Source organism: Strongylocentrotus purpuratus, unplaced genomic scaffold (assembly GCF_000002235.5).
Source record: "Strongylocentrotus purpuratus isolate Spur 01 unplaced genomic scaffold, Spur_5.0 spur5_scaffold_11, whole genome shotgun sequence".
In the NCBI taxonomy this organism is placed as follows: domain Eukaryota; kingdom Metazoa; phylum Echinodermata; class Echinoidea; order Camarodonta; family Strongylocentrotidae; genus Strongylocentrotus; species Strongylocentrotus purpuratus.
Genome location: NW_022145596.1, coordinates 30,302,264 through 30,327,389, shown reverse-complemented (window position 1 = coordinate 30,327,389; position 25,126 = coordinate 30,302,264). Strand labels below are relative to the sequence as shown.

At 36.9% G+C, this 25,126-nt stretch overlaps 1 protein-coding gene across 1 annotated transcript in view; it reads left to right on the top strand.

Moving 5' to 3' along the window:
- The window catches only part of LOC579596 (carbonic anhydrase-related protein 10), a 33,231-nt gene extending 8,293 nt beyond the window's left edge, over nucleotides 1-24,938 (top strand). The window contains exons 2-8 of the mRNA XM_030981147.1: nucleotides 2,001-2,140; nucleotides 6,407-6,592; nucleotides 15,721-15,816; nucleotides 20,417-20,489; nucleotides 21,194-21,348; nucleotides 22,526-22,700; nucleotides 23,304-24,938. Coding sequence (XP_030837007.1) covers nucleotides 2,021-2,140; nucleotides 6,407-6,592; nucleotides 15,721-15,816; nucleotides 20,417-20,489; nucleotides 21,194-21,348; nucleotides 22,526-22,700; nucleotides 23,304-23,323 — 825 coding nt within the window. The 5' untranslated portion in view covers nucleotides 2,001-2,020 and the 3' untranslated portion in view covers nucleotides 23,324-24,938. The remainder of the gene's footprint in view (nucleotides 1-2,000; nucleotides 2,141-6,406; nucleotides 6,593-15,720; nucleotides 15,817-20,416; nucleotides 20,490-21,193; nucleotides 21,349-22,525; nucleotides 22,701-23,303) is intronic.
- Nucleotides 24,939-25,126: the final 188 nt, after the last annotated feature.

Sequence of the window (25,126 nt, the reverse complement as noted above, 5' to 3'; positions counted from 1 at the left end):
ATTATAAGCACTAAAAAAAATTAGCCCTCAAAACACTTCTGTTTTCGAGAAAAATTGAATATAAACATTTACCGGTGCTCCCGGTAAATTTTGATAAATTTCAAATCGCGCCTATGGCTGTACAATGGTAGCAGCGACCATGAAAATCTCAGCATATGTAGTCGGGATATATAATTTCCAAACAGGAATAGCTAATCGGTCGATTTTAGTCAAAAACATTGTTTTATAGCTTGATTAATATCTTGACCTTGAGAGGGAGCTATACAACATAAAGAGTTTATTATTTACAATTTCATAACTTTAGACTCGATTTCAACCGCGACAACGATCACTGAATATTGCAGGATCGCATATGATTCCAATATGTTCATTTGAACCAAGTTCATGACCCCATACTAAAACTTTGTATTACCTTTAAAAAGGGGAATTATAATATCTTTCTCTTAAAGGCCGTCCGTACTAGTTTGGCTAGAAGGGGTTTGGCTAGAAGTGACCACACCCAGTGTGGTCACTGACAGGTGGATATCTCATCAACTCAGCTCTCAATTAACATGGGGACCAACGGTCACCGATTAGGAATTGTTTTCTATATTGAGGGAGCAAGTAGCTACAAGTAGTACAGTGGGGATTTAAGGACATTTTCTTTCACGATTCTTTACCAAATAAAAAGAGTTACAGTGCCTGTAATTCAGTAAACTGCCTTACTACTGCAAACCTTTCACGAATGTTTGTTGAAGCTCTCTCTACATTTGCACGAAGACTCCAAACCTTATGGCTTTAGTGTTACCAAAGTAAATGATCTCGGGATACATTACTTTCCTCAGAAGAAAAAGGATAAGTGCCTTCCAGTGGAATAACTGAAAGTTGAGCTTCTAACAATGTCATTGCCTCGACTGTCACATTTAAGCTATTTGTATATATACCCTCTCTGTCGCTTAAATGCCATGGTGTTGATCCAGCTGGGGCCGAATCCATTAAAGCCGAAGTCATACTCGGGACGATGCATTCTGCGGCGTGACAGTGAAAAGTGGTCCTGTCACGGAAACCGTGTTTTTTCTTTCTTCTCGTGTTTTTCTTTCCACTTTATTTCGGGCATCATCCTCGAACTGTAATAGTTCCGAGTAAGGTGGTAGTGTTTTAGAAATGCTATATATGTAACAAACAATATTATTCAATGTCTTGAGCGTTTTCTCTTGAAGTCTGGCTAAATGCAGATATGTTCATATGAACTTCAAAGATAAACATGAGTTCTGGTAATGCGATTGCATTGTGAAAGAAAAGGTGTGGAATGGATCAGAAAAGTTGATCATATAGCATGTAAGTAATGGTGTGTAATGCAAGGTTCTGGAGTCATCAAAATCATCATAAATTTGGCAGAGTCTTGGTAAAGTAACAATCACTTACACAGAAAGATGTATATGGGACAACGCACATGGTGTCGGGGCTAGTACTACCCTGATTTCCTTATATTTCTATGCTCATTACTCAGCCAGTATACATTTTATTCCAAAATTGTTTGGCACATGACATTTATTTGTAATCTTGAACATTCAGTGTAAGTTTCGTTAGATTCTGTGAGAATTCATTTTCTTTTTTTACCAGAACTCAAGTTTATCTTTGAGAAATAACCTGCGTAAGTCCACATGACAAGAACTTTGTAGTAAATGCATTTTATATCATTATAATATTATAGAAGTTATTTTATATTTATCTAGCGGATGACGTGGTTACTCCAATAAACAGTGTTACTTGGATGACCCCTGTTCACTGGATCTCCACTCCTATGGAATATTCCTACTGTTTGGCACTGTGCACATACATGCAGGGCAATTATTCTCACATGCAGGTACCCGTTATCTCATGGATGTAAAATGGCTATTGTGACAGGAAACGCTAGAGAACATAAGCTTTAGAATTTTACGTTTCATATTTCAATATTATTATTAATTTCATATGCAATCGACTTTATTGATCACCTTTATTTCCTCTCTATCCAACAGGCCCGGCCTTCTGGGGAAGGATGTATTCAGCTTGGTTTCTATGCAGTAAGGGACAGAGACAGTCACCTATAGATCTACGAGCTGAGAGTCTAGTCTACGATCCAAACCTTCCACAACTTGAGATAGATTCACCCGCAGAGGTAGGCAGCAAGATTCCCCTCTATCTTTCTTTTCCCCCTTCCCTTTCTCTTTTAGTCTCTCTTCCCCCTCCCCCTCCCTCCATTAAGTTATGACACAGCCCAATATTGTAACGGCTCGATTCATATTCTTTTTTCCAGGTCAGTCTTGTGTCGGTGTTATGAGCTGACTCGACTCTATTTAGACTCGAGTCAATTTTCTCAGCTGACTCGACTCGTCTCGACTCAATTCAAGTCGATTCTCTGTTGTCTCGACTTGGGATATAAGCTTTGAAGACTCAAATTTTTACCATTTTAACATATAAATTCAATGTGTTTTATACTTGACTTGACTGGACTCTAACCACAACAAAAGACTTGACTCGACTCGAAATTCAAGCTTTTGGAACTCGATTAAAACATAGGTAGTATTATAATTACTCGACTTAGTCTTTGAAGGCGACTTGACTCGAGTAGCATTTAGGATCATCTCTACTCGATCCCAGATGCGACCTTAAGGGACTCTGCAACACTGTCTTGCCTCACCAGTGGAGAAGCTTACTGATAACTAGATATAGAGGTGGAGATTAAGAGTGCTAGAAAGTTTCTTTAAAAAATATTTTCGATATGCTTGCCATGATGTCCAATCGTCTGGTACAATGATGCAGCAGCCGTCAGGCCATAATAATTTTTAGACTGCCACCCAAAGACAGTTGTAGTATTTTCGTTGAATAGACAATCGTCGAAAACTTCCACAGCACCGCTTTCTACATGATACGCGTGATTTAGACAAGCATGACGAACGTAATACTGTCACAACACATCATGACATGGCTTGCTTGCACCCATGTTTACGAGTTACTGTTGCAAATAACCCTGTGTTGACCGGGACAATCTATAAGTCACAATAATTCCTTGTCACGTTCGTCTTTCAGTATACGTATCGTTGACTTGGCTTTGTTTAATCTAGTTAGGGTGTAATGAAATTAAATCAAACTCAGAAATCGTCACTTCATCTAATCTAGTGGCGTGATGCGATGTCTCGTTGATGCAAAGACAATGCACGTTCACATTATGTAAAACTTAAAACAATCTTTATCGTCGCATTTACATAAGATGTGTCCAATTACCACATCACTGTCTTGGTTGACAAAACAGTCATCCTCAAATTAATCACTTTCCCTTGTTAAAATTCGATATGCTTATGCTCCCCATCTTTTATTTGTAGAATAGTGGGCCGGATAATGACATTAATTTTCAATGGAGATAAATTCAGTATAAGTTTAATTTATTGCATTTCCTAAACTTAAACATTGGCGATACTGATGGTTTAAGAATAGCATTATGAGTCAGAATTATATGTGATGGTAGCCAATGTGTTCATGAATTACTTATTGATTACGAACAGATAATCATGTTATTTGCGAGAACGATTATTTGTACACAAATAAAGATAATGTAAAGAGTCGGATGGAGTTAAAAGATGAGGTTGGGATCGTAAGAAAGACTATAGGACAAGAATATAGAGAGGTGTGAGGGTATAGATAGATAGACACAGAGAGATGGGTGGGATGTGTGAATGCAAAAAGAGGAAGAAAAGGGAGGAGGAACAAGAAGAAGAAATGGGAGAGAACGAAAGAGAGAGAGAGAGAGAGAGAGAGAGAGAGAAAGAAAGAAAAAAATAGAAAGGAAGAGAGAGTATGAGGGCCATACAAGTGTTGCTCTTATAGAAGGATCCTCCATTTTTTTTCCACTAACCCAACTGCAATACTTCATAATGTGAACAAGGACCATGGCGGATAACTCGAGACGCCACGGTCCCTCAGTCAGAGCAGATACATCTCTTACTCTCTCTCTCTCTCTCTCTCTCTCTCTCTCTCTCTCTCTCTCTCTCTCTCTCTCTCTGGTCTGAGCCACTAGTTGGCCTACAACTCCGCTGCTCCTGCGGTGATAACGACACGTAAAGCCCGTCACTCGCCGAAGGGCTCTCTGGAAGCAGCGAATAGACAAGAAGATGAAGAATGTATCCAATTACGAAATGAATGAGAGGCTTTGCACACATGGATAGAGGAATGCTGATGGATGTGACCGCTATAGACATGTTGGGCTAGAGAACCGAGACGGTGTTTAGGAATAGTCGAGATAGCTCAGTCAAATGATAAGGAGAAGGAGAAGAGGATGCAAGTTGGGGAATGCACGGTGAAATTAATGATCTGACAGAAAGAGAGAGAGGCAGTGAGAGGGAGGGAAAGGAAGAGAGAGAGAGAGAGAGAGAGAGAGAGAGAGAGAGAGAGGAGAGGGAGAGAAAGAGAGAGAGAGAGAGAGAGAAAGAGAAAGAGACGGGGTGGGGTTAAGAGAGAAATAGAGAAATTTTGATGATTATAACGATAATAATGAAGAGTAAGAAAGAGAGAATGTGTAAGAAATGCACAAAATGTGTATTTGGCATTACATTAATTTGCCACTAGGTACCCGGGAGAGAAATGGGTCCTTGTAGAATGCAAGAGCCGTTTTGCCCTTTTTTCTCTCAAGGTGACTATTATGGTAGGGATACTCATAAGTGGAGATGGTGCACATTAGGTATCGGAAATTACTCCGATGACCGGGAGTATTACATTCGTATGCAGTAACGAATGTAATGAATGGGAGGCTTTGTACACACGGAAAGAGGAATGGTGATGGATGTGACCGCTGTAGACATGGTGTGCCAGGCGACCGAGACGATGTTTAGGAATAGTCGAGATAACTCAGTCAAATAATAAGGAGAAGAGGAAGAGGACACAAGCTGGAGAATGTCTGCGGTAATATATTATCAGAGAGGGAGGGAGAGAGAGAGAGAGAGAGAGAGTGAGAGTGAGAATGAGAGAGAGAAATAGAAATAGAGAGATAGAGAGAGATAGAGAGAGAGAGAGAGAGAGAGAGAAAGAGAGAGAAAGAGAAAGGGGGAGACGGGGGGAGAGAATTTTTTTAATCTGTTAAGATTCAGGTGTAAGCCTTTGGAAGAAAAAGTAAGAAAGAAATTTGGAATTTAGTCTTACACTCAAAGTCAGAGAAAAGTAGGGCATTTTGAATTGGGTCTTGCTGAAGGACTATGATTTGCCTGCTCGTTTTCGACATAGGAATTGTTCATACCTAGAAGCTAAGATGGCGCTATGTAAGATTGCTATCATAATTGGTCACAAATCGTGAGCAGTGAATCAATTTAGATGCACGAGGAAGAATATACATGTACACTATAACGACTAGCTCCAGACTCTATCACCTCATTCACCTGGACAACTAGCCTCGTGATAATTAGTATGTGCCCCCCCCCCTCCCCCGCCAAACTTCCATCAGAAAATTATATCTTATACACTATACTTTTCCCCGTATGAATACTCCCAGACAAACTTTCCTTAAAATATGCGTAATACCAACAAATGTACAACCACATCGGTGGTAATAGGCCTACAAGGTAGTTGTCTGGGGTGACTGCCTCGGTCTAGTTATCCTAGCATCGGATTAACTAACCGTATACTGTTTGACTCTATGATTAGATGTTTAAATCCTTCTTTGATTGTCTTGATATCAAACAGAGAATTTGTTTCCTTCGTCCTTTTTTCCCCTCGGTCTATTTGAGTTTGTATGTAGCGTCATTTATTTTCTTTTTTTTTTAGTGCATGGCACCTGTTATCGCATTTTTAATATGGAAACAAAATTATTCAATTTTTAAATATTATACTGAATTGACAGAAAATAGTTGGTAACTGACACAAAAGCCCAATATTGTGACAAAAGTTCATTCTTGAGCCCATTTCGTCTTTCTATATTAATATGCAACAAAAAGCATCAAATGAAATGAGTTAAAGATAAAGACCAGTTATGGGCATGCGATCGCATTGTGCAAGAAACGTTGTGGAATCGATTAGAAAAGGTTGATCATCTAGCATATAGTATTGGTGTGTACTGCAAGGTTCTGGAATCATCAAAATGATAAGAAACTTGGCCCAGTCTTCGTAAAGTTACAAGCACTGTACACATAAAGATGTATATGGGACTACGCACACGTGCGCGACACGTGCGTTTATCTCTCACAGTCCAATAGATAAACTAATTTACCAAATATATCAATTAGTAGGTGGTTTTCCGGCAAATTTGTTATCATCATGTATTAGTCAAAACATATTCTTTCACATAATTGGTAATAAAGAGCTTCCATTTCGTTTTTTGAAATTGGGGCATTTCCCATACTGGTCTTTACCTTTAATATATTTAATGACATTTCGATGTTTTATCTTTGTTTTCTTCTAGACGAATGGAATCGTGAATAACACTGGTCGAGGTATATCGTTCTTCCCTGATCCTGCAAACGTCACTTACATATCACGAGGGCCATTGAGTTACCGCTATCGTCTAGTCGAAATTCGCCTACACTTCGGCGGGGAGAACACGCACGGATCGGAACATACCGTTGGGGGTCGAGCTTTTCCGGGCGAGGTAAGTCGAGACGAGATGTCCTGATTGTTGTAGTTCTAACTTGATTTGGGTCCGACCCCCTGTGATATGAATACATTTTGAGTATTATGCGTATGATCTAAAGAAGTATTATGTTTGTCATGTTGGGTAGGCTAATGTTACAATGAGGTTGCTTGTGTATCAGGACGAATCAATATCTGGAACAGATTCGGGGTTTTGATAAAAGTCATGAAAATATGTCACATAGCCGATTGCATTTGGGATATGTATGATTATTGCTTTACACCGAATGTAAGAAAAAGATTTGTGCTATGTCCTACTTTGAAAAGGGCGGTTGAATATTTTCAATACTTGGACTAGTTTTTCTTATAATTTCAATTCCCTCTCCTCAAGATCCACCCAGACAATCGATGTTAACAAATTTCATTCACTGGTTAGAAATACCTTAGATATACGTTAGAAAGGGAGAACAAATCATTGTTTATGTTACATGAACATATTTCTAGTTAAGTGATTTCTAAGAACTTGTACTTTTTTTGTTTACAATAAAGATCATTGCATACAATTAACAATGAGGTCACATCCTATGTTTTATTTCATTTTATATACATTTATGAAATAATATCAAAATGCAGTTATATTTTTCAAAATCTTATTAATGTTCTCGTTTTACTTAGTACACGAAAAACAACTAAAAGTAAAACTGGACCCAAAGTATTTTCTCTCTTGAAAAAAAATTAAGTCCGAGGTTCATTTTATTCTCCATGAGCATCATGCATTAACGTCTAACAAACGATTAATGTGAACTTGTTTTGAGGTGTCAATTCCACATCATGACATCACGATATAATCTCGTGACACTGAATCTCGTGACACCGAATCTCGTGTTACAGCAATCTCGTGATATACATGACCTCTCGTGATCTCGGACAAAGATCTAGGCCAATGATTGGATAACTTTTCGACCAAAGATCAAGGACTTCACGCAACTCAAAGTAAAAACAAAGAGACTTATTAGATGGGGTTACCATTACATAACCCTAATCGAGAGATGAGTTGAAATTAAATTTGTCATGAAACGTTTTACACCAAATGCAAAATGAGGCTCTGAGAATTTGGAAATAAACTAAATTGCGGTATCTTAGGCGGATTCGCATGAGAATAAATAATTCCCCCACAATCTACAGATTCATAATTATACTCACGATAGGGATTATTTCAACTGTTGCTGTTTTCTAATACCATCTTACTCTTTTTTATAATTCCGGATCCACAGTCGGATATGATGACCCAGTCTTCAACTATTTGATATATTTACGTTTCATTTTTTTCCTTCAAATTGCCTTTCATTCAACATGCCTTGTCTTTTTGTTCGTAAATAGAAGACATGTTGCTGATATACAATCATAACAAAACCCTAGAGCAATTTTCCGTCCTACACGAAATTATTAGTTAATTGCATTTTATAGCTAGAAATTTAATCCAGACCCAGTCATTCGGGAAAGAGGGCGCGTTTATTGCGTTGAATGAATTGGAGCAAACTACAAGCAGACGATCGTGACGCCAAACGATATCAACCCCTCAGATGGGATCTGATTTTGGTGGGAAAGTGATCATGATCGAATCGGGAAGAATCAGCTTGAATATGAGAAGGGAGATAACTCGCAATCAGATTCGACTCGGGCTTCAATGAAATCTCAGTAGACATTCCTCAAAATTACTGAACATTCCTGAGTCATACACTTCCCTTCTCCCTCTCTATCTTCCTCTCTCTCTCTCTCTCTCTTGTTCATTATCATCTCTCAATCCCCCCCCCCCCCTCTCTCTCTCTCTCTCTCTCTCTCTCTCTCTTTCTCAAAATTCCCCCCTCATTCTCTTTCTCGTTTTCTTCATTTCTCTCTCTTTCCTTTCTCTCGTTGTACCATTTCTGTTTCGTGTGCTCCTTCCTTTTTGTTGTCGTTATTCCCTTGGCTGTTTATTCGCGGTTATCGGTTATGGATGTGTAAAATTAAAATCATGCGGAGAAACTCTTTTTTTTTCTTTGATGATGACGGAATTTCAGCCAAATCCATTTCTTATTATTGATCTCCATGGTTCTCTAACATTCTTACTTTAGATTCCTTTGATTTTGTTTTTCCATCAATTCATCTTATCTAACCTCAAACAAATCAACACTGTTTGTCATAATTCCGTCCTTACAATTATGTTAATAATAATAATTATATTTGCTTATATAGCGCCTAACACTTACTTTATCAGAAGTCTCTAAGCGCTCTACAATAATGCAGCATAATTACCCTGGCTTTAGCAGTGCAGCTGTTACGCGCGCTGCGTTTCAAGGAATAAATTCCTACCAGGTACCCATGCTTACTTATACTACTCATGTTACTTATGCTTCCTTCCCTTACTACCGGCATCTTTCTTCATCCAATTTCCTGTTGGACATCTATTTCTTTACTGTTCGTTTATAATAATATTGGTATGGTATGGTATGGTATTTATTATCCAAATCACAATATAAAAAACAATACATTCACAATAGAAAAGTGCATATAAAATCAATAATATAGTGAATGGCTGGATAGCCCACTCATCTTTGTTAACATTACAAAACTTGTCTTCCTTTGGGTCCAAAATACAACAGTGCAGCCGGTATAATTTTATTCGTAAAATTGAAAACATCTAGAAACCACAGCACATATAAAAATATAATATCCCCTCCCCCTTCCCCGCTCCCGGTGTATGTTCATAGTTTGCTCATAGTTTGAATTACGATATGACAGCGCCTTCCGGAGCTTAATATTAGATATCCGCCCGTGCAGCTGAGATGTAAACTCGATAGGAAACAAAAATGACATTTTGATTTATTATTAGGTGGCAAGCGCCTTCTCTTATTGCACCGACCAATATTGGTGTTGATTACGGTGCTTGGGAAGTGTCAGTTATTAAAGAGTTCGGTGTAAACAAATCGTGTAGGTATCTTTAGATTAAAGTGTATGATTGATGGGACGCTTGGCGGTGTTTACATATCAACCCCCAATCTGTGAAGTAACATTGCGACATGCCTCGTCAATCAAAACATGTTCATTATCGGAACACCCCCGTAGACCAACAGCCCATGAGACCGACATCTCTCTAGATCGACAGCCAATGTGACCGACAGCAGACGAGACCGACACCCCAGGAAACCGTCATATTCCTCGACCGAAAGCACACTAGACCGAAAGCACGTGAGACCAACAGCCCATAAGACCGACATCCAATTAGACTGACAGCCCAAAGGACGAACCGCGAAGTAGACTGAAAGCTTACGAGATCACCATCTCAAAAGACCGATCGACCAGGAGACCGACTGCCTACGAGACCGACAATGTCTATGATGTCGGTATGGTGTTCATTAAAGTTCTGAGAAGGTTTGTGAGACCACGATGAGCTGTTGATCTCGTGAACCCTCATATATCTTGGTGTTGTATTGAATAATATTTAAAGAAATGCAATAAATAATAATGATAATCATCATCACCATCATTTTCAAAAAGAAGAAGAAGAAGAAGAAGAAGAAGAAGAAGAAGAAGAAGAAGAAGAAGAAGAAGAAAAAGAAGCTTCCTTATTCCTTCAAAAAATCCACTAAAATGATAACAATATCAACACAAAACAAACCACCTTTATCAAAATACTTTCATCCCTTTTTCGCACCCCTTATGCGGTAATAGCAAACAAATTTTGTGCTCGCTAAATTGATTGAATGATATCATTTTTTTTTTTCCCATTTCATTTCTTCATCTAAATATTGATTTAGATGAAGCGGTTTATACCACTAATCATCTTCAAGGAGCGATTTCCCCGGGCAATGACATTTAAACAGTATTTCTTGAAATATCCTTTTGAATAATAAAGCTCAGATTTACAGATTGTATATTTTGTTTGTTCTAGGCATATAAAAGTACTTGCAACCACAATTAAAAGCACGAATAAAGACTCTTTTGAAAACAATGTTCCCAAATGAACGAAATATGACTCATGAATTAATAAAGCGAACGAAATAAAGCCTCTGTAATGAAAGGAAATTGATTTTAATGCTGATTAAAAAATAAACACATCGGTGTATGGTAATGACTCAAAATTGTAATTTTCCCCCTTTTATTTCTTTGACAAATTTACTGCAACATGGTAATACACAGTCTGTATCAATTTAGTAAAGCTTTTTATTCATCAATTACTCAAAATGACTCATTTTGCAATTTAGACGTCTGTTTAGGCGACGCCGCCGTAATTGAATTGATGAAATGACTTAGATTACTCTCAATGATATTTGCAGGCGTGCGGGAGATAGGAAAATATAATTGCGTAATCTTTTTATTCTTCATACCGTGTATGCAGTCAATACCGAACTTAATCCTATATTGAAAAAACACAGTTTTGACGACCATTACACTTTAAAAGAATACTTTAAACCTTCCACAGAATGCTGGATTTATTAAAATTTGGCCATGCTTGTATTTAAGGGCAGAGCTAAGCGTTTACTCAATGTTATTTGCTTCATTTCTTGAATTATATTTCCCCATTGCTAATTTGCTATTGATATTTTACATGCAGGAATTAGATGTTCATGTACGACATGGATTTATCCCATTGCCTTTCGCAGTAGAAAAGAAGGTTTAATATGAGATAAAGATTAGATCATTAATATGTAAAATTATAATTTTTAATCTGGTTTAATGAATTACTCATGTTATTCGAAATCTGAAAATAGATGCACTTTGAACAGAAAAATACGCTATGCATCCATAGCGTAAAGTGTCTGTGTGAACTTTACACATGATAAGAATAAAGAAGCTAAAGAAGATGAAGTTGAGTTTTGGTCATGCGATTGCATTGTGAAAGTAACAGTGCGGAATCGATCAGAAAAGGTTGATTATCTAGCATATAAGTATTGGTGTGTGCTGCAAGGTTCTGGAATCATCAAAATGATAAGAAATGTGGCCCAGACTTGGTAAAGTTGCAAGCACTGTACACAGAAAGGTGTATATGGGACTACACAACTGGTGTCGGGGCTACTAAACTTGATTTCCTAATCTTTCTATGCTCATTACTCAGCCAGTACATTTTCTTCAAAAATTGTTTGGCAAATGACATTTATTGGTAATCTTGAACATTCAGTGTTAGTTTTGTTGATTATGTGAGAATTCATTTTCTTTCTTTTTTAACCAGAACTCACCTTTATCTCTAATTAACACAAATGCGAGAGACGAATCAAACTTGTTAGGAGGAGAGGGGCGAGATAAATTCATGCACTCTGAAAAGGATGATGCTATTTTATAGTGATGATGATACTGAAATGGGGATCTTTCTTGATTTCTCATATTCATAGACTCAAGGATAGGCTTTGATCAAGCAGAGAAACCTAGATCAATAAACTAATGGAAATTACCAAAGATTGCTTTAGAGTGCTATCATGGAGCTAGAATGAGGCCTTAATGGCCGTCACATTACATCTACATCACATTTCTATCAATAATTAACATGGAGGCGATGGGGCCTGTATGAGGAGGATGCGATTATACCTTATTCCAGTTACTTTTTTATATTTCAGTATTGGTTCTCCCCTCCCACACCCTCTGTGTGTGTATGTATCTATCCCTACACATCTACACATGTATCTATCTATCTGCCTGGATGTATACCTATCTATCTGTTTAACTATAATATTTATTAATTTATGTATGTATTTGTCTATCTATCTATCTTTCCATCTATCTATTTATCTATATCTATCTACTTATATATCAATCTATCTATCTATTTATCCATGTATATATCTAAATTTCCCCTCTCCTTCTTCATCTATCTCCATGATCTTTCTGTCTCTTTTCCCCCACTCTTCTTCTTTTCCCCTCTCCCTACTCCCTCCCTCTTTATGTCCCCTTCCATTTTCTTTATTCTCCAACTAAATCTTTTCTCCTCATTTTCTTTGCTATCCTCGCAAACTGATGTTCCCCTTTTTGCTTTTCTCTTTAAAAGTGTTACCTCTTCCTTTACGTCTTCATCCCTTTCTCTTTCCATTCCTCCTGCTACTGATTTCATTCCCTTTTCTTGCTCTTTATTTCGTCTCCGTAGTCTGTCTCTTTACAGAAAAAACGTCACCGGAAGACCTAATGTGTTTTCTTTGTCGATACATCCAAATTTAGAACGACTGATGTCGGTAATATATCTCCTGTTTTTAACAAGGTAGTTAACCTTTGGCTGGATTTCTCTTCTTTTAACCGATATCAGACATGTGGATTGATCGGTCATGAATACGTCATGCAAAATGAGAATCTATACATCAACCACGGGGCATTGCAAAACAATGAATAACATTTCAATTTTATCTACATAATTATTTTACCATTTTGTACTGTAGTAGACTGTTCTCCCCCGGACTTTCAAGATCAAGTTCCAAGTAATTTGTCTTCTGGCCATAATTCGCTTTCCTTAACACAAAATGTTGTACTTAGCTTGCCTGCCAAGTAGTTTAAAGTGTATACAAAATAACAACACACAAACAGAAAAGCCAAAAGGGTCAGTTGCTATTTTTTAAATACAAATTTAGGCTTGTCACATTCTCCCTCGTTTTAAAACTCAAGTATAAATATGAATGTACACGAAGTTAAAACCTTGAATGAAACAGTATGTTTTAATCTCAATGATTACTGCACAAATCCTGAATTTGCAATCAAAACTTTAGCCATGTAAGTTCCTGCCAAATAAATCAATATGTATTTAGCGCTGCAAGAATAATTGGAATTGACATTCATACCAAACATAAAGAGCGCCATCCCTGTAGATGTATTTATATGAAGGAGTATCCCCTACTAGGGAATCAAATGACGCCATCATACAAAGGAGGAAGACAACATGTATCTAAATTATTTCTTAACAGTTTATGTGATTTCATGCAAAATTTGTCTACATGCTCCTGATATAATTTGTTCAAAGTTATGAAATTAGGCCCCTTCGTCCTAAAAGTGCTAAAGGTTACTGTAAATCATTTTCCACAAATTTTAATCAACTTTAATTTTAAATGTGCGTTTCATATATTTATGCATTTATCTCTGTGAAAAATTAACTAGGTATAACTATCCTCTTGTGGTATTTAGTAGGGAGAAATAGCTTCAATCACGTATGAATGATGATTGCATTTTAATGAATATTTCCTTCCTTGAAAATGTCCCAGCAGCCATTTCCCCTCTCCCATACAACTCTCGGTTCATCTGCTGCCAAGCAGGAAGAAAAAGGATAGACGGTTTAATTTGTGTAAAAGAATCCATAGCCATGTTGGTTCAATCGACTATACATCAAACACTAGCGGCTACAGATAGTTTGTTCATCATTCTTAAGATAATGATAGAGTGAGTGGATTGCTTAAAGGTACAAACGAACCTTGTTGTGATTCAAAGGAAGAATTGCTTGCTGCTGTTGAGGTTTTTTCAACCACTTTAGTGTTATGCGTCTGGCTGTTTGCCCCCCCCCCCCCCGTGCTCTTCCCTTTGTTTCGATTTTAACGAGAATATTAAAGAATTCCACAGTATTATTAAATCGTATTAGGGATTCGTACTGATCCATTCTGTTTGCTCAAGTACCATTTCCCCTTTAATTGTCGAAGATTAATTTCTTTATTTGCTCTTGATAAGCGAAAAGACAATTTGTTAAACCCCTTGTTAGTTCAATCAAACTGTCCTGTATTTTAAACAGTTTGTTTCGCCAAATTGATGAGATAAGAATTTATTGAGGTTGATCAAACACAGCCTCCATAATAATTTACCTTAAACTTTATCTAGGTATAAGTTTTAGGTGTTCTTTGATAACTGCTTGAAATAAGAAATATATTTTCCCTTTGATATAAAATGATAACACGGTTCGAATTTACTCCATCCAAAACGAGGTGCGCATTTAAAGTTTGCTTATTGTTTTATATCTGTTGTCATGATTTCTTATTTCGGTACCTAATATCATGATGACATCACTGTGTATATTTTGTGTCACATTTCATAAGATCAACGCCATCAGCCAAATATGTTACCATCAATATTCAAGCTATATTTATCACCATGAATCATTCATAATACAAATTCCACACGTCATGCGACCTAATGTCTAAGATAATCCTGTAATAGATTCAGTTAGATATTTATTAGGATTATTTTGTGTTTCTTTCTTCATTTTATACGTAAAGACATAAGAAGGATACGATTGCAACTGGGTGAGACAAAAAGATGGAATCGAACCCAAATACTCTGAATATACAGCAGATAGTGTGCAGACGAACGACGGGCCATTGCCCTGAAATGGATTAGGGAATGATATAATCGGGTTTTTCCCAGCCGAGCAATTATCATGATGAAATATCATGAAATTGATATCATGTGACTGATCTTATGTGGGATGAATACGTCTTGGCGACTGCCAGGCAATTTTGAGAGTTGAAACTAAGTAATTATTAAAATGCCGAAATTTTTTGACTGCCATTATTTAAACCTCGCTTAACGTGTAACCAAAATTAAATCTGGTCATGATTTTTATCAATACATCTAAACCATTTTCGGTTTGTTTCGTCATAACGGTTAATGTTTCATAGTGTAAAACACAAAATAGTTATTTTCAAGTAAAGCGAAATTTGTTTAAAAAGATCGCTCAATGGATTTATATACAAGCGGCCACTACAAAAGCATGTTTTGCTGTAATATCTATCTACGATATTTACCACTCATACACCATATAACCCAAAATACAATAACTTCGGTCACTGATAATTATAACATTTTATCAGCCATACTTAGTTTGATATAAGAATTGTGTTGCATATTTAAAAAGGTTATAGAGCTGGTTATTTCATATGGCCATTGGTGATATTTTGAAATTCTTACGTACATGAGTCACCGTTCAATGTGATTTTATTTTGCTATTGGAGGTATAAATAATAAAATGAGCAAATGTAACTATCTTTCAGGGTTTTCCATTATTCAGATTGCTATATGCATGCCAAGACAATGTCTAAACTTGGACGCGCCTTTACAATGTATTAATTTCAATTGAACTTTCGTCACAATTAATTATATTAAATCTGACTTTCCTTTTTTTTCTCCTCTCTCTTTTTTTTTGTTCCACAGTTGCAACTGATCTTCTTCAACGATGACCTGTATGATAGCTATGGACAAGCTGAAAAATCACCAAACGGACTGGCAATTATGGGACTATTTATTAAGGTAAATTCGAGATTTAATAATTATGTGGATCATAGAGGTTTTAAATTGATACGTTAATTTCTCAAAGAGGATACGACAAAAACGGTTTGATATGTTCACGTTTTCATATCAGTTCTCTCTCTCTCTCTCTCTCTCTCTCTCTCTCTCTCTCTCTCTCTCTCTCTCTCTCCTTCGTCCTCTCTCTCCCTCTCTCCCTCCCTCTCTCTCTCTCTATTTGTCCCTCTTTCTCCCTCTCTCCCTTCCCCTTCTCTCTCTCTCTCTCTCTCTCTCTCTCTCTCTCTCTCTCTCTCTCTCCTTCGTCCTCTCTCTCTCTCTCCCCCCTCGCTCTCTCTATTTCTCCCTCTTTCTTCCTCTCTCCCTTCCCCTTTCTCTCCCTCTCTCTCTCTGTCTCTCTCTCTCTCTCTCCTCCTCCTCTCTGTTTCTGATACCCGTATTGTCTATATATATATACAAACAATACAACCTGAATCTTCAAATTACTTCTCGTTTTGATGTCATGTATCCCGGAACCATTTAGACCGATAACGAATGATAATCAGTATCAGCAGAATATAAAATTATTTTGTGAGTTACATTGTTAGTTTTCATGTTCACTTTTACTAATAATCCGTGCAGTGTAAACACATACTTCAATCACTTCATGCACCTACGTCAAAATGGTGTAGCACATTTTGTTTACTCTATCAACGTTCATATACATGTAGGTTGCGAACGAGAAATCAGAAATAAACTATTTTTAAAAGTCATTAATTTAATAAAGAGAGTTTGACTGCGCGGAGTTCTAACTTTGCTCAATTAATTTATACCGTTTGTTACATGCATGTACTCCCAAACTGTTTTTAGTTTTACTATATTAGTTCCTTCAAGCATTACATTAGGATAAATAGTACCAGAGGCCACCTTCAAACGACTCCTTGTTCTGAATATTGAATTAGGATGGGGCAAAAGAGTTTATTATTGATCGAAATATAGTAAGAGTGCCACGCCAAAAAGAGTGCATTTATAAAATGGCTTTAAGGCATAAATAGCAACCCATAATAACTTGCAACTATCATGACTATGAATCTGGTAGAATGTTTTTAGGGAAGGAGAACTCACGAGAAGAAAGAACATTACGTCAATAACAGCCCGGGCCAATCCACTCCCCCCCCCCCCCCCCCCCCCCCCCGTTCCAATACAATTTCTGACAAAATTAATGTTAAGTGCCTTTCTTTCGGTAATTCAAAGGTTCTAATCTCTGACGGTCTATCTTTCTTTTGACAACGCATTTTATCTCAAAAAGATATCTCTCTGGGTCCAGCTTCACATATCCTTTGCAGAATGTGTTTCTTGAAACATACCAAGCACCGATGAAAAGTGCAATTGCCAAAGTCAGGGTCAGATATTTCCAAAGCACTTTAGAATCGCTTAATATGAATATGCATATTAAAATGGTATATACTTTGTAAATTAGCTGAGTAATGTCACACTACTAAATTATCAAACTTGTCTTGACCAAGTTGACCAACTATCTTATTTTGGGGGTAATATTTTGAGTTTTGTACCAGTGTCATCATATTTCTCTAAAATGTGATGGTTGAAAATTGTCACACGTCGATCGTTCCGAATAGGTTTCTAGAAAGTGCATTAACGTCTACAGTACCACCAATACTTAACTTCATGCTTATAATATGAGGGCGGTATAAATACGGCATGCGTATTCATTTACAAGAGTATTTGAAAGTACAATTTTTTTGTAATGTAACGACATTGAAAATGAGTCTAAGTTGAGTTGCACTCTGTCTTTCAGCTTACAGTGGTTTAGCAAACAACGAGTCGTCGGTATTAAAATCGGATTGCTCTATTTGACTTGCTCCAGAATCAACAGCTCAAAGTTCGATGTTCTAATGAGGCACTTTGTAAAATGGGTTTCTTAATTGAATTTAAAATTCCTTGTTACATCCATCAATTAGGCCCATGATACTCTCCCTCGTCCAAAGCTGAAGGGTAAAACACAGTGAAGAACAAAAACAAGAAAGAGATGGAAATGAAACCGTGAAAAGTGACAGCTGGACCGGGTTTCAATTTTAATCTAATACATGGAATATTGACTCAAATCAATCGCCCGGTAACTTGTTTCCTTTTTTAAAAGTGGCAAGCTAAAGCGATGTTCGATTAAAGCCATCGATTCTGACTACCTAGGGATTCAAAGCACCGAGAGTGAAGTACTTTTGCCCCTCTACTCCTTTTGCTGGCTTTTATAAAGCTCTGCACTTTCCTCCGTTTTCTGTAATGATTTTTAGATCGCCTGGCCCCGGATTTACGGACTCCCCGCAGAGGGCGTTGCAGTGCTTTATCGATTTTCTGGACTTTCACGTATTGAGCCAATCACACTAATGAGCATTGTCGCTCTGTTGTCTATAAATTGTTTAATTACAGGCCTGGGTTATTATACCCTTGTTCGGACAAGCCAGTGATTAATTAAATCCGTGATGAGAGATAGAGAGAAAGGGAGCTTTAGGAAGTCGTATTGATTTGAATGGGACTTATCTTTTTCTGTTTGATGGAAGCACGTCAGCTTTAATTAGTAGAACCTTGATTTAGAGGTTTACAAACATGAGAGCCGGTCGCCGGAAAGAACATTGGTATTGATTTTCCTGAGCATCGATACACTGGAGATTAGTTCCAAACGAAGGCACGTCCATACTGCCTTGGTATTTCAGGACTTTATCCATTTCAGCTGTGACTGTGGGACCGTGATGGCCCTTCATGTATTCTAGAATCAATTAATTCCTATCAAACTAATGTAATGTTTCATTAACTCTAATGAATCACTGTTTATCTGTACAAAGTGAGCGGAACACAAGCATGATGGTTTATAGATTAAAATAATGAGCATCGTTATTTAGTTGAATTGTCGAAATTGGCGAGTAGATTACCAACAAAAATAAGTTCACCTTTATGGGGTTCCTTTTATATCCCGGGATGTATAGGGTAAACAATAATTGCCAATATGATGTTTATGATGTTAAAGGGAAAGTCCACCCCCAAAATAAGTTTGTTTCGATAGAGGCAGAATAATAAAAAATCAGGTGAGTGAAAGTTTGAGCAAATTCTGAATGAAAATAAGAAAGTTATGAATTATTGAAGTTGTGATCAATCAAATACAAATTGGCAACTCTGTGACTTATTATACGAGCTCTCCTTCATTTGCTTTGTGCATAATATTCCATAAAATCATGTTTTCTTCGTTATTGATGACGGAATATATATTTGTTCCTTGCAGGGGGAGTATAGAAACATATTTGCAATTATTATATTTAGGGTGCATGTATGGTTGAAATTTTTCTTGAGGGAAAATGAAAATTTTAGATTTTTTTAGTACTGAGCAAATGGAAGTTGAGCTCGCATGATACGTCATAGATTTGCCAATTTGTGTTTGATTGATCACAACTTCAATAATTCATAACTTTCTTATTTTCATTCAGAATTTGCTCAAACTTTCACTCACCTGATTTTCTTATTATTCTGCCTCTATCGAAACAAACTTATTTTTGGGGTGGACTTTCCCTTTAAGTATACAACCAACTTTTGGGAGTTATGGTTCCAATTTAGGCGACTGTTGTTCATTTGCAGTATTATCAGACCGTCATTGGCGAAACATTATCTAAATCGGACATTAATTGCCCCCGATACGGTTGAGACGCATAATTACCCAATGTAATTGGGCAGTTTTCTGCCCGTCGTGTCGGACAGAGTAGGTTTAAGTTTGCACAGGCTATATTGTGGAAAAGCAATCCACGCCCCAGGTGTCTTAAAGGGGAAGTCCACCCTGAAATTAAGTTAGTTTTAATAGGAGTAGAAAAATGAGAGAAACAAGTCAGTGAAAGTTTGAGCAAATTCCGATTAAAAATAAGGAAGTTAGGATTTTTGAAGTTGTGATCAATCAAACACAAATTGGCAACTCTATGACGTATCATGCGAGCTCAACTTCCATTTGCTCAGTACTAAAAAAATCTAAAATTTTCATTTTCCCTCAAGAAAAATTTCAACCATACATGCACCCTAAATATAATAATTGCAAATATGTTTCTATACTCCCCCTGCAAGGAACAAATATATGTTCCGTCATCAATAACGAAGAAAACATGATTTTATGGAATATTATGCACAAAGCAAATGAAGGAGAACTCGTATGATAAGTCACAGAGTTGCCAATTTGTATTTGATTGATCACAACTTCAATAATTCATAACTTTCTTATTTTCATTCAGAATTTGCTCAAACTTTCACTCACCTGATTTTCTTATTATTCTGCCTCTATCGAAACAAACTTATTTTGGGGGTGGACTTTCCCTTTAATATAACACAAACATGTATAAAATCTAACATGAAATGTATAAAGGCCTGTTGTTTTTTGTTGTTTGTTTGTTTGTTTGTTTGTTTGTTGTTGTTGTTTTTTTTGTTTTTTTTTTTGGGGGGGGGGGTTGTTGGCAGAGCGTTGATGTAATACTTGCTCTAAACAAAATTCATTATTACTCTTCAACGCTTTTTTGTTCATGTACATTGTGGTTTATCCTAACCATTTTATTTTGTTTTTCTTTTTTCTTTTTGTTAACAGGAAGGTAACATGACTGGACGAGAATTAGGAAAATTATCAGGAATTCATGTGCTCAGACATTTGGTTTACAAAGGTATATATATATCTTTTAAATTCATTTACAAATCCAATGTATGTCTACTAGGATGTATTTCAAAGCCCATTACTATAGTTCATGTATAATAGAATATTATCGGATAAAGCGGTTTAAAATTATTTAGGCAGATAATGGCACACTTAAGCTTAACTACGTTAACTGAAAGTGCTTTTTTATATTTGATTTAATTTAGAAAAGAGATTCAAAATAAATTCATTTAAATGGCCTTGAGTGCATAATACCGAAAGTCATTGAGTGCCTCTTTTAAAGCAAGTGCAATTGATTTCTATACAGTGTTCAACTTCTAATGAGCGCATAATGTTTAAGTACTATCGACTTTAACAATTTTACCATCATGTCATTCACTCAACATGCATGTACAATGTCTTTCTCTGTCTTTCTCTCTCTCTCTCTCTCTCTCTCTCTCTCTCTCTCTCTCTCCCTACCTCTTTCTCTCTTCCTCTCGTTATCTCCCTCTTTCCCTCTCCATCTCATTCTCTCTCTCTCTCTCTCTCTCCCTCTCTCTCTCTCTCTCTTTCTCTCTCTCTCTCTCTCTCTCTCTCTCTCTCTCTCTCTATTTATTTATTTATATATTTATAATCTTTTGCCAGGGTAGCCCATTCCCCAATAAGTAACGGTCTTCCATGGGGCCCTGAATAATTATGAACATCTCTCTTTCTATCTCTCTCTGCCTATTTCAGGTAGTCAAGTTAACGTTTCGAGCCTCAGTATACCCCTTCTTCTACCCGAAACCAAGGAATATATGACGTATGAGGGCTCAATAACCACGCCCAGATGCACAGAGACTGTTACATGGATCATATTCAACAGACCCGTATACTTCACAAGCTATCAGGTATGTAAGAGGAAATCCCCCCCCCCCCCCCCTCCGCCCACAGGGAGTTTAGATGGTGTGCACTGTGTGCGCGAGGGAATCCATGATCGGGGTAATAATATACATTATTTCGTATTACATGTATTAAGCGCTATATAAATACAGATATTATTTTACAGATCAATGCGAACTAATAAATTCAATGTTGCTGTAAATTCAATAGCAAAATCCACAAAGCTTTCTCATAATTTTTTTGGAAAGGTGAACATTAACATGCAAGCTCTTCTTTTTTAGGTTAATAATAATAATAATAATAATAGCTAGTTCTTAAATAGCGCTTTTCAGGACTGAAGGCCCTCTCAAAGCGCTTTACAGATATATAATATATATTACCCCGGTCATCGATTTTAGGCTTACCCGCACACAATGTATGCACATTCTCCACTCCCTGGGGAGCATTCCAGCCAGGGGTCATTTTTACAAGCGCACATTTGCTAATCTAATCTAAGCACATTAGCTTTCGCATCCTGCCAGGTACCTATTTAACACCTGGGTGGAGAGTGGCAAATGTAGATCAATGTCTTGCCAAAGGACATTAGTGCCGTCGTGGGGCTTGAACCACGGACCACAGTCCGATGACATATCCACTCGTCCACGACACCTCTAGGTTGGTGGGGTAAGATATGAAAATACGTGAAGGCGGAAAAGAATGGCTCTTCAAATGCTTTCATATCCGAAATATGACAAGAAATGACTGAACTATGTGGAGAAAAGTTGATAAAGAGATAGCCTTGCTCTTGGCATTTCATCCATATCCATATATTATTCCAATGCCCCCTCCCCCTCCCGTACCCCAATCATGGGTAAACGTGACGTGACGTAGTGCCGTTAGCTAATCATGGCTAAAACAGTAACGTCACGTTATACATTTATTGTTGAGGAGATCACACGATCGCAAAGACTTTCGAAAAAATAAACCCAAGTCCATCAACTATTGGAATGTGCCAATATTACATTGATGTATTCCACAATCTGATCATAATTTCTATTGGATATGCAATAGTGTATTGAAATAACCCTTGTCTGATTTCTCGAAAGTCTTTGTGATTGTGTCAAATCTTGATGGCCATCTTATTTGCCTGATGCAGACTTGTATATTCTACACTTTTGTTTTATTGTCTACATTTTGATATAACAGCTCGACACATTAAGGGAACTTGTGAGTACAAGACGTGGAGAGGAGACGGAAACAATATTACGTAATTACCGCCCTCCTCAGAGAATCGGTACAAGAACAGTACGGACAAACATAGTACAGAAATACGCAGGTGGAAAGGATTGTCCGCTTCATAGGAGAGAGTATTCGTATAAAAGTAAGTGGAGAATGCTTGAAGTATTACATAGCAAATTAGTATATCTTTACCAAGAGAAGCGATTGGTTACCTTTAATATGTGTTGCTTGAAATAAAATGTGACCTGTTAGCGGCTTTCAACAGAGCTTATTAAAAGACGGAAAAGGGGAATTGATTTCAGATATACTGAAAGTTTGTCTAAGTAGTACATTTGGAATCGCTAGAATAATGTGTTATAAAGGTAAGTCTAAGTCCGATGACCGGGGGTAATAATATATCTGTAAAAGCGCTTTGACACATCTTTGTATCGATATATTGGGCGCTATATAAAATTTCTCTGCCTTTATGACCTTGTAGATAATTTTCCACTTTAGGAAGCCAGATGGTAAATGTACTTTCAAACGTTATGATTTTACCAATTGTATCACCTCTTTCGTAGAAGTCTAATGGAAGAAATATAATATTCTTTTGTTTTCATTTAGCCGACACGTTTGTAGTAATCTTATATTTTTGAAGAAATTTCATTGAGATGAAACAATTTTGACATGTTACAAGTGATATATCCTATTATTATTTTAAGAAATGTTTTTAATATGATTGTTTGTATTTTTCTTTGATTTTCAGCTCTCGTTTCGAGGAGGTGAAGACACGTGAATTGTGTACAAAATACATGTTATATCTAAAGTCCTCCATTCGGATACCTCTCAGAGCGCCCTCTCCCGTCTAGCAAGCTCCATGGTTTCACTCAACGAAAACAAAATGGCTGAAGTACAGGAACATGGGTTTATTTCATTACGATATCACATCACGCCCCGCCCATACCGGAGAGACCGATACTATAACGACAGGAGACCGAACAAAACATTACATAATTTCAAATGGTGATGAAACGACCATTATGGAGTCTGCTTTGAGGGTGCAGCTGATCATGAGGTATCACATATAATTAGATTATGTAGATACAGCGTGGTTTACAAACGCCCTCGGCATGGAACGCTTTGGACAACACTACTTTGTGTATGAAATAGGATTTTCTAAATATCTAAATCCCCCCTCCTACTTTCGCCAACCAGATTGTACATTACACATATGTCTAATGAGATTTTATTAATGATAATTATGCATAACTGTTGGTCTTGCTAGGGTGCCTAATTAGTAAGTTGGTTGTTAGATTCGGTCATAATTTCATGACTTTATAGAGTATTTCTTTACTGTACTCGTTTTTAAATAATCACAAACTATACTCAATTCTAGTATTGTCAAAGTATATGATAATTAAACTCTAACACGGCTTGTGCATCTTTAGAATCAAAGACAAACCGAGTATAATAATGTTATGCTGTATACATCTGTGACCATGATGAGATTAAGGAATAAGTCGAGACCAAAAGCCTATCAATTCTCCATTTTCATCAACATAAGCATTTGTCGCGACTAACCACGCACTACCAAAAGAGGGAGCTTATAATACGACGGTTGTGAAAATTACATGCCATTGAAACGCAAAAATGATATCGCTAAATTATTCCATTCATCCTCACATCGCTAGTTAATTCATTCATATTTGTTTTGTAAAATACGATGCTAATTTTGGAATTATGCATTTATTACTGGATAGAAAAATTATTCTTGCTGAAACAAAACAATTCTTCGATGACATGTTATTTTCTTCAAAATGCCACAACACTTAGCAATATTCAATGCATATTTGCCCTCCTTCGACATTGTTCGGTAAATTAGCGAGAAAATGCTACTTCGACGATGGTGGAACGATGATATTTGAACGTCCAAACTGGTTCATTCATTTCAGATGATCCGTTATTGATAACCTGCCAAAATAAAAGCTAGCTGATATATGATTTAATTAAAGGTATATGATTTCTTTTTTTAATTTTAGCTCATTATTAGTTGGTTGGTGTATAGAGAATTATTATATATGACGATTTGAAATGAATCATACTCCCATTATAGTCATTGTTATTTCAGCTCAGAGTCTACGTTTATTTATTTCTATACTTGTAGATAGCTGAATCATTACATGCTATTATAGGATGAACGATGAATAGCAGGGTTTTTTTCTTTTTGCTGTAATAATATTTTGTTATCTGTATCTTTCTTACTAAAGGTGAGTGAGCACAGGAATCATTTGAATTCTTGGTGAGTTTTCGTGACTACGAGGATAAGTGATCACGAACCCATGCAATTATTGTTTCTTTATATTCCTTTCTCCCTCTCTATCTCTCTCTCATTCTCTCTTTCTCTCTCTCTCTTTCTCTCTCTCTCTCTCTCTCTATACATATATATTTATGTATCTCTTTCTCTCTATCTCATTCTCTCTCTCTCTCTCTCTCTCTCACTCTCTCTCTCTCTCTCTCTCTTAGGGGCAACTCTCATAAATGCTTTTATATGATTTGGCACGTACCCCATGTCATTAAGACCTGGGGATA